The 18,580-nt window shown below is 41.9% G+C and overlaps 2 protein-coding genes across 3 annotated transcripts in view; one reads left to right on the forward strand and one right to left on the reverse strand.

Moving 5' to 3' along the window:
• SPR (G protein-coupled sex peptide receptor) overlaps nt 1-8,457 on the forward strand; it is a 476,822-nt gene extending 468,365 nt beyond the window's left edge. For both annotated transcript variants that reach the window (XM_083111284.1, XM_083111285.1), the window contains one exon: nt 5,638-8,457. In XM_083111284.1, the coding sequence (XP_082967410.1) occupies nt 5,711-6,883 (1,173 nt within the window). In that variant the 5' untranslated portion in view covers nt 5,638-5,710 and the 3' untranslated portion in view covers nt 6,884-8,457. The remainder of the gene's footprint in view (nt 1-5,637) is intronic.
• A 524-nt stretch (nt 8,458-8,981) lies between these two features.
• Nucleotides 8,982-9,599, reverse strand: LOC145978721 (uncharacterized). Its single transcript, XM_083111528.1, has one exon. It carries the CDS (start codon nt 9,597-9,599, stop codon nt 8,982-8,984), a length of 618 nt encoding a protein of 205 aa, XP_082967654.1.
• Nucleotides 9,600-18,580: the final 8,981 nt, after the last annotated feature.

The raw sequence follows: 18,580 nt of genomic DNA on the forward strand, positions 1-18,580 counted from the left end.
ACAAGCATCCATACCCAGGCCGGGATTCGAATCCCGGACACCTGTCGTCGTAGCGCGATGTGCTAACCACTCCGACACGGGGTCTGGCTGCTCAGCAAATTATCCGTCACTATTTTTATTAGTTTTTCTCTTTTAACGTACGTGTTTTTATGGACTGTGATATTTACGTGTGCTGGTACAGAGGTTGTCAGCAGCTTTTTGTTTGTTCTTGAAGCTCTCGTTGGATAAAACAGAGAGAATAAACACGGTGTTGGACAATTTTCCTGGTAATACTAATGCATCCCACTATACAATTATAAATCCGTAATTGAAGATGAATATAAGTGAAGTAAAAAAATCAACAGTAAAAACAACATTGTCACATTTAATGATTAAAGAGGGAATTGTCTATTTTATGGGTATATTTAATGTATACATAATGATTTATAATTCTTGTTAATGCAAGACTTGTCCATCATTGAAATACTGTGACTTTTGTGTAAGAATGACTGTTAAAAAATAAGGATCCGAATTTTAATTAATTTTTGAGTCATAATGGCCCTTAAATTATATTTCCTTTTCAAGCTACCATTAAAAATCAAACGAGTGGCGATATTTATAGCTTCCATTATTACTTCATTGCATTAGAATTGGTCTATTCGTTCATCTGCAGCCATGTGAAAATAAACGAGAATAGGAGCAGATTTGCTCCAATACGTGGTATCGTGTTAATAACCGACCAATGAAAACTCAGATTTAATTCCTGGTTTCCCCTCACAATCGACCAGGTTTGGCCAGAGCGAGAGAAATATGGCAAATATCTAATATCACCATCAAAGCCATAAGGGAAGAAATAAGAAATCCTTATCTAGATTGAATCGAATGAAACACATGGTCTCCCTCGCGCAGTTTAATTGGACGCTGTCCTAATCACCTGACTCTTTTCTCTTAAATCTTCGTCCTCCTCCTTGCTGGAAGAAAGAACTCCAATAGCGGACATGTTTACTTCGAACACCCACCACCGAAGGATTCCGAAAACGAAAATAGGCTGTTTGTTTCCTCAGGATGGAGGAAATATGTTGACGGAACTTTCTTCTTCCCTGATAAGAAATTCTAGAGACGCTGTTAAGAAAAATATGATTTATGTGTTGTTGTGCCGGGAATGTGTATGTGGGCGGGAGGTTATTAGTATATTAAGTGGACTCATAATCGCCCCCAGCATTTTTTTCCTTACCTGAGTGATTCGGTTATGAGCAGGAAAATGGGGCGAACTAATTATTTTACCCTTTTGAAGACCAAAATGGGGATTTATGAGCCCTATGCATAATAAGGAACAAAGAATGCCACGTTTCTTCAACATAAAATAGAAGCTCTATGATGGCGCTGTTGGTGGCGCTCAAGGGGTTGAGGGTTGGATTCCTGGTGAAGGGACGTTGCACGGTGGTTCGGATCCCACCTTAAACTCTAGATCCAGTTCTGATTAGCCAATCTGAGCAAAAATGGACTTAAGACATGTCATCATAATATGTCATGGTAATTCCTTTTAAATGCTACTAATTTAATTAATTTGTTTGGAACGAATGTGTACATGTGTGTGTCGTGAAAACACCGTTATGAAATATTTTGTTACTCCAGAAAGGGATCAAGGGACCACGTTTCCCTTGAGAAATGAAAGATAGCCTAAAATTTTAATATGTATTTTACACATGTATTTTACACATGTATGTAATTTCATTTCATTCACAGTGTTACTGCGTTAATTATTATGAGGGCTACGTATTGCAAGTCCAGTGGGATCCATGAGTATTACCGTGCAAATTGTCCATGACTATTTTCATTAATTTTTCTCTTACATCCTATGTGTTTTTAAGCTATGGATTTTTATGTATGCTGGTGAAGAAAATTGTCAACAGCTTGTTTTGAGTTTTCTTTTAATTCTTGAAGCTGTTATTGGGTCAAATAAAGTGCACGAACATGGTGATGGACAATTTGCAAGGTAATACTCATGGATCCCACTGTACCTGTACATGGTCATCGCACAAACGCCAGTATTTCAAATTGCATCATTTTTTTAAGGGACCAACACAGTTTCGGGGAAATAATGCATTGCTTCGTTCCTTCTGGAAAACTCTCTTCGAACGTTCAGCAACTACACCCTAACGTAACTGCCTCTAAGTTTTTTTGTAGCATTTCCACATATACAGGACTTTTAAAAAAGGGGGAAATATTTTTTCTCGTGGTTTTCCGCCGTATATTTATAGCATATGGTGAATTATGGTGATAATCAAAGAAGATTCAACGATTAGAACCCAGCACCATCTCAAGTTGTCCTTGCTTTAAATTTTAAACTTGGTATATGTATTTAGAACAAATTACAGACTACATACTCGACTAAATAGACAAACCATAGTGCATTATTCCTTGATCCACCACGTTATTCTGAAGGCAGAGAAAAATTCGGTACTTTAGTATTATACAGACTACCTCACTTGCTTCACAGGTGAATAAAGTGGGTTTAAAACATCAATTCAGCCAATCAACCTAGTAATCAAGAAAGCCCCCGATTTCGATACCTTAGGTTAGGTTAAATTAGGTTATTCCCAGAAAACAGACGGTCTGAAATGAGTTAGTCCGTACAATACTAAAGTACCAAAAATTCTAGCTCTTGCTAAAGCGAGTCGTTTTATTATATTGTTCATATAACTTCTCTTCTTTCTTCCTTTGTATTGTTATCCTTCTTGCATATTTCTTTAAACATTCACCACATTTTTGTCTGAACCATATTCTTATTCTGTTTGATCTTTACTGTAACAACTTATCCAAAACTATATTTCATTGTGCTGTCCTCTATATTCATCCATATCAGTTTGCTTTCATTGTAACTTGTATTGTAAATAGTAGAGTAAGGGGCTAAAAATGTAGTAAATAGGAATTGTTTACGCAAGCTACAGATTAACGGAATGATGTCAGTAATAATCCACCGATAGACCCAAATAACCCTACATACAGAACCCAAAGTGTGTCAATTGATAATAATAAACATAAACCGGTAATGCTGCAATTTTGGTACATGAAATGCAACAGGAATGCATAAAAGAGTACTTTTATCAACTGCTGTTTCATGTGATGCTAAAAATGCATTGTGAAAGATCGACATTATCATTTCAAGGAAACCCAAATGACGACCCGAAATCGGTCTGGTAAATGTCGCGATAAAAGTAACAAGAAAAGATAATACTAGATAATGATGAAAATAGATTTTTCTCTTTAGATTTGGCAACACCATAAAGTCTGGCACCGTCAATGTTTTTCAATGGAACAGTGAATCAAATTTAGTTTTACCAACTATCATGGATATAAACTAATTTTGTTGCGAAGCATCATCTCATGACTGAAAGACCGTAATATTTAGAATTTGAGCGTTGTTTAAATTCATACCATATTTCTCGTGTGTGGTGTTCGAAGTAAGGATCATAAATTTCTGAAAATTCTGACAATTGACAATAACAGTGATCTAAGGAACGCAGCTCTCTACATGACAGTGTAATCAGAATCCATGCCGAGCAAACTTGACACTGTGATTGGACAACGGGTAGCATAAACGTTCCTTGGCCGATCAAGAGATCATATAAGCTCACATAATGGGACAATTTTCTTCAGAATTCTTTGTCTGGCCCTACTCTATAAGTTGGGGGGTTACCTTGCATTATCCCCTTATTCATTTTCCCCATGTGCTACCGTTCCCTTCAGACAAGTCTTAATACGAACGAATAGCTACGGGAAGATAGTTTTTAAGAGGATATATCCGAAGCTCATCAACTTTATAATAGGGCGGCGGCTACGAATTTTATAAGGGAAAGATATCACCGTAAGAGCTGTGCCTTCTTCTTTTAGTAGTCAGACATATTTTCCTTCAATTGGCGTTCCATTTTTTTAGGAAGGCTGAGCCAATAGCGGATAAGACCCCAAGCGCCCTCCTTGGGCACGCCTCCGTTGTTCGACTTATCAGAAAATAGACTGTAGTCGCTCAATTATGTAAGGGATGACTCTACCGATATTCTGTCCTATCAATGAAATGAGGTTTTCATTTTCATTTTAAACCTGGTACGGCAAAGTCTGTAAGTAACAGTGGAGACACTGTGCAATTTAGCTTACATTGTAACTTTCAAACGGAATAAATTCTCAATATATTTTGTAGCATTTCCATGTCATTATTGTGTTCGCATTCGATCCTCCCAACATTGTAATATTTCTACATTTTATGTTACTTTGCCTTGGTTTGGTTTGAATTGGTGTTTTAAGTCCACTTTATGTAAGGCTAATCGGGACTGGACATACAATTTAAAGTGGGATCCGAACCACTATGTGCCTCTACCGGGTATCGGCACTGGAATTGGGGTTCCATACATTCACAACCTCGGCCATTTGTGAAGGTGATGTGATCAGCACTGCGCTTCGACTGCTTTTACCCTCAGGGTTGTTCCCAGGTATCTATTTCAGTAGAGGTTTGGCGAACCTCGGAGCCACAAGACAGTGTCGTAAAAGTTCCCATCTGAGCTCACTCGCCTTGGGAATCGAACCCACGTTTGCTGTGTGGCAGTAAGACGCCCTACCGTATTTGTCTTTTTTATCGTCGCCTTTCGGCCACTTTTGGTCAATCGTGACGATGAAGATTTGTGGTGATTAGATTAAATTGATGATAGACACTCACAAATAACACGTATGTCCAGGCCGGGATTCGAACCCGGGAACTTAGGTGGCGGGACCGAAAGTTGGTCACTTATCGTGTGTGTGTGTGTTTTTATGTAATGTGTAATATTTTGAATGATAATAATTGGATTCTGTAAGTGATCTTTTAGAGAAATTTTCAAATTCTAAAGTATGTTTCGCACACAACAGAACTTGTATAGCATTAAGGACTTGAAGTTTAGATTCTATATAGAAGCAAATTATTCTCCATAATTTGCGTGTAGTGCAGACTAAGATATTACTTACATGTTACCTAAAATTAACATTGTCTTGAGTACTGATTTTTGGTTTCAAGCCACTTATAAGATTAAGGAGGCAGATAATGACATGAGCTGCTAGATGGATAGTTTGACTAAGCATTTATCTCGATATCTCTTGTGGAATTTAGTCTCAAGTTTTCTATTGCGTCTGTTTACTTCAACATTCCTTTTGCCTGCTAATATTTCCTGCATTCAGTCCCCCCCCCACTATACTTGACCTTATCTACCAAGGGAAAGTAAACTGTCCTGTATTCATGTGTGTTCATGTGTTACGCAATGTACCAATTCCGTGTGTATTGTGGATTCACTTCTCTACGTCATAACTTATACCCACTGTAGCTTCTCACTGTGTAATTCAATGTTTGATTGATTTGCTTTATTTTACTTCGTTTTTGTGCCACGTTTGGCTAATTTGCGAAGATGGGGATGAGTGGTGATATGATGAAATTCATGAATGGGCACTCACAAACATCCGTGCCCAGGCCATCATTCCAACCCGGGAACCCTAGCGTCGTAGCGCGATGCGCTAACCACTCCGCCACGGGGGCTGGCTTGATTGTGTAATGTTCTCTTGATTAATAAGACATAATGTTTCCTTGTTACACAGTGGTTGAATCGCACATGTAATTATTATTATCTTACTTTGCAGGATCCACCACTTGCGGCGCCACCAATGACATGATCGTTGTTATTGCAACTTAGACTCACCAGGCTGCCACACCATGGAGGACGAAGAAAGCTTGTCTAACAACACTCTGGATACCAACTGCACCGCCCTTGTCTGCATTTCCCCCAACGAAACAGGATATCCACCGAAGTACTTGAATATCACGCAAGAATCGCCTATCGAATATGCTCAAATCATGTACGGTTACATTATGCCTTTTCTACTCGTCATCACCATCATCGCGAACACACTGATCGTTGTCGTGCTCTCGAAGAAGCACATGAGGACTCCCACGAACATGGTTCTCATGGCCATGGCACTGTCGGATATGTTCACGTTGCTCTTTCCTGCACCGTGGTTGTTCTACATGTACACGTTCGGGAACCACTACAAGCCTCTGTATCCCGTGTCCGCTTGCTATGCATGGCAGATCATGAGCGAGGTGATCCCAGCTCTTTTTCACACTGCCTCCATATGGTTGACGCTGGCGCTCGCCGTGCAGCGATACATCTACGTGTGCCACGCACCGGTTGCAACCACCTGGTGCACGATGCCTCGCGTTGCGAAAGCCATCGTGTGGATATCGGTGTTGGCCACGCTTCACCAGTCCACGAGGTTCGTCGACCGGTACTACTTCCCTTACCAGATCGATTGGAGGGGACAGAGGACCCTCGTCTGCGGGGTGACCACGTCACCCTGGGTGCACGGTATCGGGGACAACTTCTACTTCACGTTTTATTTCGGCTTCCGCGTGATCTTCGTCCACATGGTCCCTTGCATCTCGCTCATAGTCCTCAACGTGCTTCTCTTTCGCGCCATGAAAGAGATGCAGAGACGTCGCGATCAGCTCTTCAAGGAGAACAAGAAAAACGAATGTAAGAAGCTTCGGGACTCGAACTGCACAACCCTCATGCTTATCGTCGTCGTGACGGTCGTGCTGGCCGTGGAGATCCCCCTGGCCATAGTCACGGTCCTCCACATCATCTCCAGCATCGTGGTCCAGCTCCTCGACTACCACAGCGCGAATGTCCTTATCCTCTTCACCAACTTCTTCATCATAGTCTCCTATCCGATCAACTTTGCCATTTACTGCGGGATGTCGCGCCAGTTCCGAGAGACGTTCAAGGAACTCTTCATCCACGGCGTTGTTTCATCCAGGAGGAATGGCAGCTCCCGATACTCCTTAGTCAACGGCCCTAGGACCAGTACCAACGAGACGGTCCTCTGAGTGACGGGGAAGCGCCGGACCAGTGCCGGCACCGCTCTCTAAAGTTCTGGCCTTCTTCACCATCCATAAAAGTCTTGCCTTCTTCACCACTCAAAATGCTCTAGTCTTCTTCATCCCTCAAAGTTCTGGCCTTCTTCACTCATAACATTTTTGGCTTTTTGCACTATATAGAAAAGCTGGCCTTCACTAACCGCAAAGTTCTGTTATTTTTCCCCACCCACAGTTCTCTGCTGCTTCATACCTCAAAGTTTTAGCCTTCTTCACGGTCCACAATGTTTTAAATTTTTTCGTTTCCCAGAGTTCTAGCCTTCTTCACCGCCCTCAGTGAACTGTTCTTCATTGTGCACAAATATCTGCCTCTCCCTACAAATTACGTTCTGCCCTGCTGCCACTTATAACTGCACTACCAACAAAGATCTGAACTCTTCACCAACTACAAAGTTCTGGCCTTCTTTACTACCCATATATATTTCGCCTCTTCACCACTCACAAACTCAGGACCTTTTCACAACCCACAAAGTTCTGGCTTTCTTCCACATAATTCTGACCCTTTACCATCAAAACCTGCCTTATTCCACTGTACGCATCGAGGATAATTACGTTCTGACCCAGACATTCCATTGCGGCCTCACACCATACATATGTCCTATCGAGGTTTACTTACATATCTTACACCTGTTCACACTTTCAAGTCGGAAAATGGTTCCAAAAGCCTTTCCTGGTAGCAACCTCAGCATTTGAATTCACATAAATCTGGCACCTCGTTCTTTGCTTCGCGTGAAATTGCTGTCTCGGAAGGGCTATCGAGGCAATCCTTAGCCAGGCAAACAACTTGCTCAGGAGTTGAAGGAAAACGCCGCACATCACTCGCATCGAACAATAATATTGGATGAGCCCTGTTTGCAACGCATCATCTTATGTAGAACAATTCTACCTCTAGCTCCTATAAAAGTTGTGGTGACTGGTGGAATGTGACTCATCAATGCGATAACAAGACTATTATGCATGTGAGACTACTGAGAACTAGCCAACACAAACAGTGAAAAGTGTTGATCGTGCACATGAGGCTAATAACACAGTGTGTCGAACTTAAACGACAAGTTAATTTAAACTGTCATTCAATTAAACTATGTGCTGTGCCGTCATACTCAAAAATACGCTTATATTTTCTGGGAGAATCAGTATGAGTGTAAAATGTCTCCCGTGTGTAATAATGTATATTGTTCTATATTTTATCCCTTCCTTTTAACACGATATGTGCCTTTCCCTACCCAGTTAGTACATTTTAAACTGATACTTGTTTAAGCCAATGGCTGTTTATGATAGGATCTGAGCCCCCGGAATATCTAAACTATCATTGGCTTTGTATTGAACAGTGAGATTCAGAAGAGTGCACTACCTGAATAATCCCTATCTTTCTCTCAAGGCCTCCTTTACTCTCCCTTGTTTGTTGGGTACCCTTTTTTGTGGTTCATAAATTTTGTGTTACCTGTACTTCTGTTTTTCTCTGTCATCCAGCGCCTTGGACTCGTTCAGATGAATAAACGGATTAAATAAATGTTCACTAAAGCTGTTATGTTGCTATTATTTTATGAACAGCCACTGCAATTGATTTTTTACTGTAATTTCAAGTTCATACAACTCTGAACGGAATATCGCTACTTACTCAACTGTTGGCAGTATTAAGTACCATTACTATATTACTAATACAGTACTCACGTCGCAGCCAAGAGGGGCGTGTATATTATGATATTGCATTTCCTAATGAATTTCTTGCTCGTACAGTTTTGAAACTTATTACACAATACGAACTATCCAAATTAACTACATAAGCTTCACGACAATATTCAAAATACGAAACTGTGGTGTTAATATTAATTATTAAGCTTATCATATTTAGATTGATATTTCTATGGTCATAAGATTCTTATTCGTATTTACAGTTCGAAATTTAAAAATCATCAGCACATATCGTAACACTACAGATTTATTTCCTCCAGAACTGTACACAGTACGTTCGTGGAGGAGGGATCCCGGTGAAGATGGCAGACCAATCGAGTGGCGTGTCTGCTACGTGCGCGTTTCTGGTTAACTAACGCTACCAGGCTGGGTCCAGTTCGAGCCACGTGTCGTGATTAAGTTTGTTTTTTTCTTCATGAATGGCTATTGTTTCCTTGATAATACGGTCCCAGTAGTTTGAAGTTTTGGCTATGATTTCTGTGTTGCTGAAATCTGGTTTATGTCCCTCGTTGATTGAATGTTCTGCTAGTCCCGACTTTTCAGGGTGGAAATACTTGATGGAGCTTTGATGTTCTTTACAACGCTGTTCTATTGTCCTACCCGTTTGCCCAATGTATGCTTTCCCGCATTTGCAGGTAATACAGTACACTCCCGGTGTTTTGAGTCCTAACTCATCCTTGGGGTTGCGTAGTAGGCTTCTGATCTTCGGAGGTGGTTTGTGAATGGTTTTTATGTTATGTTTCTTTAGAATTCGGCTGATAACTCCGGAAAGATTTCCGGTGTAAGGAAGGATGACTATCTTCTGGTCAACTTTGTCCGTGTCCCCTAGTGTGTCTGGATTCCCCGATGTGTCTAGATTCCCCGGCGTGTCTGGATTCCCCAGCGTGTCTGAATTTCCCGGCGTGTCTGGATTCCCCGATGTGTCCAGATTCCCTGGTGTGCTGGTCTTATTGGACAGTACTCGTTTTAATGTCATGTTGATGTTGTGTTCCGAGAACCCGTTCTGTTTGAAAGTTGTGCGAAGATGTTGTATTTCTTCTGATAGATGCTCCGCGTCGCTGATGGAAATGGCCCGGTGAAATAAAGTAGAGAGAACTGTAGCTTGTTGAGATGGGTGGTGAAAACTGTTGGCATTGAGATATAGATCGTCGACGACACCTTAGTCGTCTGGCCGCACGGTAAAGAAACTCTTCAGCCATTCCTAGATCATCTAAACAATCAACACCCAAATATAAAGTTCACCATGGAGACTGAGAAAAGCAACAGCCTGCCGTTCCTGGATATTCTCATCAGACGCAAGCCAGACGGATCCTTGGAACACAGTGTATACCGGAAACGGACTCACACCGATCTATATCTCAAATGTCAACAGTTTTCACCACCCATCTCAACAAGCTACAGTTCTGTCTACTTTATTTCACCGGGCCATTTCCATCAGCGATGCGGAGAATCTATCAGAAGAAATACATCTTCGCACAGCTTTCAAACAGAACGGGTTCTAGCAACACAACATCAACATGACATTAATACGAATACTGTCCAAGAAGACCAGCACATCAGGGAATCCGGACACATCGGGGAATTCAGACACGCCGGGGAATCCAGACACGCCGGGGAATCCAGACACGCCGGGGAATCCAGACACGTCGGGGAATTCAGACACGCCGGGGAATTCAGACACGCCGGGGAATTCAGACAAGCCGGGGAATCCAGACACCCCGGGGAATCCAGACACCCCGGGGAATCCAGACACATCGGGGAATCCAGACACACCAGGGGACACGGGCAAAGCTGACCAGAAGATTGCCATCCTTCCTTACACCGGAAATCTCTCCGGAGTTATCAGCCGAATTCTAAAGAAACATAACATAAAAACCATTCACAAACCACCTCCGAAGATCAGAAGCCTACTACGCAACCCCAAGGATGAGTTAGGACTCAAAACACCGGGAGTGTACTGTATTACCTGCAAGTGCGGGAAAGCATACGTTGGGCAAACGGGTAGGAAAACAGAACAGCGCTGTAAAGAACATCAAAGCTCCAAGTATTTCCACCCTGAAAAGTCGGGACTAGCAGAACATTCAATCAACGAGGGACATAGACCAGATTTCAGCAACACAGAAATCATAGCCAAAACCTCAAACTACTGGGACCGTATTATCAAGGAAACAACAGCTATTCATGAAGAAAAACACGATCTTAATCGCGACACGTGGCTCGAACTGGACCCAGCCTGGTTAGCGTTAGTTAACCAGAAACGCGCACGTAGCAGACACGCCACTGCCACGTCCTTTCACGTAAGCACCTACCAGCTTAGCACAGGGGAGAGACAATGAGATACCTCTGGGCACAGACCAAGGTTACTAACGCTAAGAATATATGAAAGGAAACAACAGATTTAACCCACTACGGAGGGTACAATTCGTACTATATTCTTGAATAATTATATACAAATATTACTATCTTTGTAAATCCTTTTATACAATATTATTCTTCTATTGTAGCTGATCTTCTTTAGACTTCTTCTTCTTGTAATCAATATGGCCTCTTCTTCTTATGGCATCTTCTTCTTATGACCTCTCAATGAATATGGCATCTTCTTCTAATTAATGTGGCATCTTCTTCTTACAGCCTCTTAATTAATATGGCATCTTCTTCTTGTAATCAATATACTTATTCTTCTATTAGTTAATAGACTTCTTCTTCTACTAATCAATATACTTATTCTTCTATATACTTCTTCTATTATTTAATACACTTCTTCTATTTGTCAATAGGCTTCTTCTTCCATTAATTAATAGAATTCTTCTTATACTTCTAAAATATACTTATTCTCGCATTGATTACTATACTTCTTCTTCTACTAATCAATGTACTTCTTCTTCCTTTTCTTTGTCGATCGAAATTTACGGAAATATTAATAAAATCAATCCCCCAGACAAACAAAGAGAAAGGGGTTAGTTAAAGATCGCCGCCTAGCCGGCGCTAACCTTAACTTGGAGCTACAATGTATGCGCTTCCAAATGTGCTTGGGTGCTGCCGTGAAATGGCGCTACACCTGGGGAAATCAACCCAAAAGCCACACGAAACTCTCAGTTCGTGGGAACCGTAATAGACACAAAATCGAAATTACAACTCGACTTCATTACTTTTGTATATTAATCACTTATGCCATTACTGAATGATAATTCCCCTTTTCTCCTTATATATATCCTGTTATTATGTTAAATTTATTTATTTATTTCCTCATAATTAGTAATAATATATACAATCACTATTTCATCATATCTGCTCTTTCCGTTGTCTCTATTTACAATCGTATAAGTTCTCCTTGGTGGTGCCATCTCTTACCAACTTTCTAAACTGCTTTATGCATCACCTCATATAACCGTTGTTCCTTTTGCATGCTGCCATCTATGATCCTTTATTTCAAAGAATAACAATGCAGTTTGTGTACGTGACACCACCCATTGGTCTGCCATCTTCACCGGGACCCCCCTCCACGAACGTATATACACCGGGTTGACGCTCAGAACTGCACTTCTACCCTGAATATGAGAGTGTTTTTAGCTCTCGAAAGCTTGGAATCATTTCCACAACTCACCTGGTCGATAGCCCGAGGGAATCTGTTCATCATTCGTCGCCAGGTAAGCTTCAAGTCTTACTGCTGTTTATGTTTAGTTACAAATAGTCGTATGCTACGTCATTCAATGAATAATAAAATATTTCCCTCGATCATTTCCCGAAGTCATGATCGGGACGGGACATTTGTTTGTGCTATGTCCAAACTGTTGAGTTCCAAATGCATCCTTCACAACAGTTTCGCCACTCTGAGCTGTATTAGATGCGGTTGCAGATGAGTAAAGCCTGTTTTACATTGGTCGAGTAGACGGAAGAGTAGCTGGAGCGAGTAGGTAAACCGAGCTACTCTCCCGTGTAAACAGCTGGGGAGAGCACTGGAGCCAGTACTCGTTCCAGTAGTCAAGACAGTCGAGTGGCTGTCCATGGAGGACAGCGACTCGACCGAGTAAACGCTTTCTGAGGACGGACAGTATAGAGTCTGTGTTGTGTCTTGTCTGTGAGTGTCCATGGAATTTGTGTCGATTATAGGAACAAACAAAATAAACTACGGGTGTATGAAGTTGAAGAGATGAGACTTGATGTACAGGGTGTCCGGCTTAGACCTTTAACATTACAAAAGAGCATAGTTTTGCAGAGAAACCCAATTTTATTACCAAAATTTACATTTTGGTAGAAAAACTCGTGCATTTTTTGTCCCAGCAGCAGCACTTCACACAACCTCGATATGAGCTCCCTTGTGGCACGGCAGATGTCGAAACGATATTTAAATTCCGTCCAGGTATTGACTAGCATTTGAGGGGTCACATTGTTAATCGCCTGACGAATTCTGTTACGCGGATCTTCCAAGTTCTCGACGGGCATACTGCAGACTTGGTCCTTGATGAACCCCCAAAAGAAAAAGTCTAGGGGGGGAAAATCCGGCGAGCGCGGAGGCCAAGTAAGTGGTTTAGAACCTCTTCCTATCCATCTTCTAGGAAAATGCTCATCGAGAAATTCTCGTACAATGATAGTAAAATATGCGGGGGCTCCGTCTTGTTGGAAAATGGTTTCTGGAGGCATTTGAGGCACAGCGTAATGCTGAAGCATGTCTAAATAATTCGTTCCTCTCACTGTATCTTCAGCAAAGAAGAACGGGCCTATTATCTTCTCTTTCATTAAACCACACCACACATTAACTTTTGGCGAGTCTCTCATAATTTCACGAAACTCATGAGGATTGTCACTTCTCCAAATACGGCAATTTTGCTTGTTAACTTTCCAACACGTGTGGAATGCAGCTTCATCAGAAAAGCACACTTTGTCCAGAAAAACATTGTTGTTGTCAATTTCGGTTAACATTTTGCCCGAAAACATCTGTCTTTTAGTCTTATCATCAGGATAAATTCCTTGATGTAACTGGATCTTTTACGCCCGTAGACGTAATCTTTTGTGCATAGCGTCATGGATAGTAGACCGAGGAATGTTGAGCTTTAAACTGACACGTCTTATTGATTTTCTTGAACTTCTTGTGAATGCAGTGCGAATCATTCATTTTTTTCCTCTGATACCTTCCGCTTCGCGTACTTCACGCCCACTGACACAAGACTTCCAGTTTCTCTTAGTTGTTTATCCCACTTAGCAATACTCAAATAGGAAGGAACATTGTCGTGACGTTTTGAAGATTGAATTCACGCCGAAAAGCACGTTGAACAAGCTTCACAGATTTATTTTCTGCCAGTGAAAGAACTCAGAACACTTTCTGCTGAACCGTCAACTCCGCCATCTTGGAATTTATACGTTACACGCGCATTCGCGTCACGTCAACTCGAAGTACTGGTGATTCTCGCAAATGGCCACAGTTGCCAGTCCCATACAAACAATAAATTTCATTTGAAATTGAATGTAACTAAAGCTATACTGTTTTGTAATGTTAAAGGTCTAAGCTGGACACCCTGTATTTGTCGTAGGATAAATAAAATTAAAAATAAGGATTTTACGTTCAACCAAGAATAATCGAAAATAGAAAAATCAAAGAAATTAGTTTTTTTTTCAGACATGTTCTTGTGCATTATTTCATTTCTCGTGAAAAAAGAGTGTGTAAACCGTTTCAGAACTTTTTTTAAAAAAAATCGACAACGACGTCGATGGGTTCATTCTGTTAAAAGAGTACCAAACAGCTGCAGCTACTATCCCACTTTGCTGGAGTCGAGTAGAAAGTGTGTAAAAAGCTACTCGCCATAGAAGGGTCGAGTCGAGCAGACATGCCAGTAACTCGTCCCAGTAACTCTCCCGCTCACTCGACCAATGTAAACTAGCCTTAAAGCGTTGACGTGAGTTTTCCTAGAGACACACACATGGATCTGGAGCCTGCCCTTCGATATTTTACGTCATAACTCTCAATCTAAAACAACTTGACCAGCATAATCCACGAATATTTTCATTTCAATGAAGTGAAAAATACTTTCTGATCCTTTCTACCTGCATGTCAGGTTTAGTGTTCTGTGGATCTGTTCTGATTATTATGACGCGAATCACATAGGAAGGAGCTTTGTAATCTGTTGGGGCGAGGTTTGTGCTTCACTTGTGTGCCTCTAGTCAAACCCGCGTACGTCACGTGTTTCGTTAGGGCTGTTCTCCATTGGGTCTCACTTATCACACAACACTTGAGCAACCGTGTGTTCTGACGTCACTAAAGACCTACGTTGCTAGGTTAGGCTAGCTATGTTTGGTTCTCTTAGCCTAAATAATATTTTTTCATTGTATTTTTGCTAATGGAACCTAACCTAATAGGCCTAACTTAACCTCTTAGGCTGGCTCGTCTGACGTCAGAACACAAGGTAGCAAGACGGTTGTACGACAAGGAAGACTCCAGGGGGTGCTCGTTCGGCGGCGCAAATCGTATGCGCAGTCGTTCGTGGATGCATGACGTCATCGTCGAAACGCTCGGCACGGAAAAGGCTGGTTCCTTATGCAAATATTGAGATATTTGACAACGAATATCTTCTAAAATATAGTAGCAGGGGAAAAGCTACAACTTTTACTGTTAAGATTCATCCTTTCTAATCAATTTATCACAAAGTTGATTCAAATGTGTAAAATGGTATTCAAGAAATCGTGTTACGAAGGAACCCCTGTTTTGTTCTCTCCAGGCTTCCAATGTAAGGGAGTTTTAACTTAAGCGCGTTGGATTTCTTTTTGCTCTATGTTTTGAAATAAGATTATTTTGTTCTTGCCAACTGAAATCATGCCTAAATGCTATGGAAAGCTGTGAAAACTATTATCAGAAAACTAACGGAAGAAATCTAAAATATCACAGCTTGATTGATATAAAAAATGCGGGATTGCCCATTTTTGTGAAAAACGCATTGTGCGAGATCTAAAAGCAGAACTTTTTAATATTGTATGTAAATGTAAGGGTGTAATAAACGTGACTGCTTCAAGTAAAATATCACTGCACTCTCCACGTTTCTCTTCTGTCTTTTCTTTGGCGCCGTCAATAGCTTCAACACGTTGTTTTATATATACAGGGTGTTGCAAAATACCTGTTACAACGCTTGGGAGGTGATTCTACAAGTAAAAACAAGGAAAAAATGTCATGTGAAAAAATGTCGAAATCGGCACCGTTTTCGAGTGACAGGCGTGCGAAAATCGCCTCACACCATGTGTAAAGTACAATAACTCAAGAAGGAAGAAATATAGCAATGTCGGAATAAAATAATACAAACAAAATCGTACCTGGTGAATACAATGGTGCATCAATTGAGGCCCAGTGTAAATTGCGCAAGGGGACTCTCAAAGAAAGTGGGGAATCCCCTGATGGAAAATACAAGAAATTTACTACTATCTTCTACATAATGTTGAGATCGGAATGTAGCCAGTAAAAAATGGCGACGTATGTCCACATGTCCCACTACTGCTGGGACACCGTCCCACACCCGGGAAATAGGAAAATAACTGCAAATCTCCTGTTGTACACGGTTCACATTGCGGTTCGAAGAAAAGAAACCAATTTGTCGCATGTCTCACTACTGCTGGGACACCATCCCAAATGGAAAAAAATACTGGAAAATCATAAAAAAAAGTTTTCAATCCCTTAATGTTGACACACTACTTTGCAGTACGAAAAACAAAAGTTAAACAATGGCCACATGTCGTTAGGCTGTACATATACTACAAGAGAGCTCCCCAAAGAAAGTGGGTAATCCTCGAAGGAATGAAGACGGAGAATGGCGAGAAAACGCACACAATGGCATGTAACATTTCCAGGCACAGCACATCTGGAAGGGATTCCACTGAGAAGCGCACAACCTCCGCACATGCAGATCGACGGTATGAAGTACAGCGATATCCAGCATCTTCACTCGTACCTTTCACTAAAGGACACTATGTGGTGCTGATAGGGGCTCACACAAACACCGGTATACTCAGAGACGTTGTTGAAAATGTCCGCCATTGACTTCAAGACAAAGATGGCATCGGCGAAGCACTGATTGTCTGGTACGTGCAAATACCTCTGGCATGTCACCAATTGTCCCAGCAGCGGCACTAACACGAGCAACGAGATCCTCAGCACTTTCCACAGGGGTTTCATACACGAGCCTTTTCATTTCTCCCCACACAAAGAAATCCAGTGGTGTGAGGTCGGGGGAACGAGGTGGCCACGGTAAAGGTCCACCCCTGCCAATCCAACGATCGCCGAAAATATCGTTGAGTAAGGCTCTGGCTCCCCGGTCGAAATGTGCGGGGGCGCCGTCGTGTTGAAACCAGATACGTTGTCTACCTGCCAGTGGCACGTTTTCCAAAAGTTCAGGTAATACGTCATGTAGAAACACCCGATAATTCCCACCACACAAAGTAGATGGCAAAATGTACGGGCCTATCAAGTGGTCACCTACTACGCCACACCACACATTCACTGCGAACCTATGTTGATGATGGCGCACAATGATTGCATGCGGATTGTCCATATCCCAGACGTGGCTGTTGTGGCTATTGAACATGCCGTCCCTGGTGAACATTGCCTCATCGGTCCACAAAACTATTGTTGGGAACTCTGGAATGGAAAGAGTTTGTTGCACGTACCATTGGCAGAAATCCATGCGTAGGGGAAAGTCCGTGGGCAGTATGTGTATGCAATTTGTATGGGTGCAATCCCTCCTCTCGAAGAACGCGGAACACATTGCTATGGTGGGTTTGTTGAGTACGAGCAATGACACGTGTGCTGGTGTCAGGACGGTCTCGTATCGCGTCCAACACGTCCTCTTCAAATTGCACAGTGCGCACAGTGCGGGGTCTTCCACAATCCCACCTACGGGGTAGTAGAGATCCAGTTTCACGCAGTCGAGCATCAAGTCTTTGAAAGAGTGCATGTGCTGGTAATCGCCTATTGGGAAAACGTTCGTGATACAAACGACGTGCTTCACGGCTGTTTCGGTTTGCCTCTCCATAAACGAGATGCATATCAGCAAGCTCGTGGGTAGAGTACTCCACCATTGTCTTGTTCGAGAACTGCCCAGAAACAGGGGCACTTTCCCTCCGAGTGACGGATCACAACTACCGTGATTAGCACCCACGTAATGTCACACAGGTGTCCACGCAGTTGTTGCAAACCGAGAAAGAACACGGGAATACGTACTCTACGTACAGTATTCCTTAGCGCAATTCAACCATACACACACACCAGACTAAACTCCACGCTGCGAGACGCAGAACAAGACAGGAAAAACAACGGTCGACTACAGTCTCTACGTAGTATCCACCAACACTAATACGTAACAGGTGACCTACACTCACAGCGCCTCTAGTGGAGCTTTCTGTACCAATTAGCTGAAATCAATCTGAGCGTAATTTGACGGCATAGCGTCATTTTCGAGTGAATTTCCTATTTCCCGAGTGTGGGACGGTGTCCCAGCAGTAGTGGGACATGTGGACATACGTCGTCATTTTTTACTGCCTACATTCCGATCTCAACATTATGTAGAAAATAGTAGTAAATTTCCTATATTTTCCATCGGGATTCCCCACTTTCTTTGAGAGTCACCTTGCGCAATTTACACTGGGCCTCAATTGCTGCACCATTGTATTCGTCAGGCACGATTTTGTTTGTATTCTTTTATTCCGACATTGATATCTTTCTTCCTTCTTGAGTTATTGTACTTTACGCATGGTGTGAGGCGATTTTCGCACGCCTGTCACTCGCAAACGGTGCCGATTTCGACATTTTTTCACATGACATTTTTTCCTCGTTTTTACTTGTCGAACCACCTCCCAAGCGTTGTAACAGGTATTTTGCAACACCCTGTATATATTTGTCACATGTTTGTTTTAATTTGTATTCTGCTCGTTCCGCCACCTGAACGCAGCAGCTAGGGCTCAAAGGGCAGTGCAGTTACACCG

This window comes from Lepisma saccharinum, chromosome 25, assembly GCF_977018435.1.
Source record: "Lepisma saccharinum chromosome 25, izLepSacc3.1, whole genome shotgun sequence".
Taxonomy (NCBI): Eukaryota; Metazoa; Arthropoda; class Insecta; order Zygentoma; family Lepismatidae; genus Lepisma; species Lepisma saccharinum.

Excerpts from the sequence above, each read along its gene's own strand:
- LOC145978721 (XM_083111528.1), bottom strand. The coding sequence starts at position 9,599 with ATGACATTAAAACGAGTACTGTCCAATAAGACCAGCACACCAGGGAAT.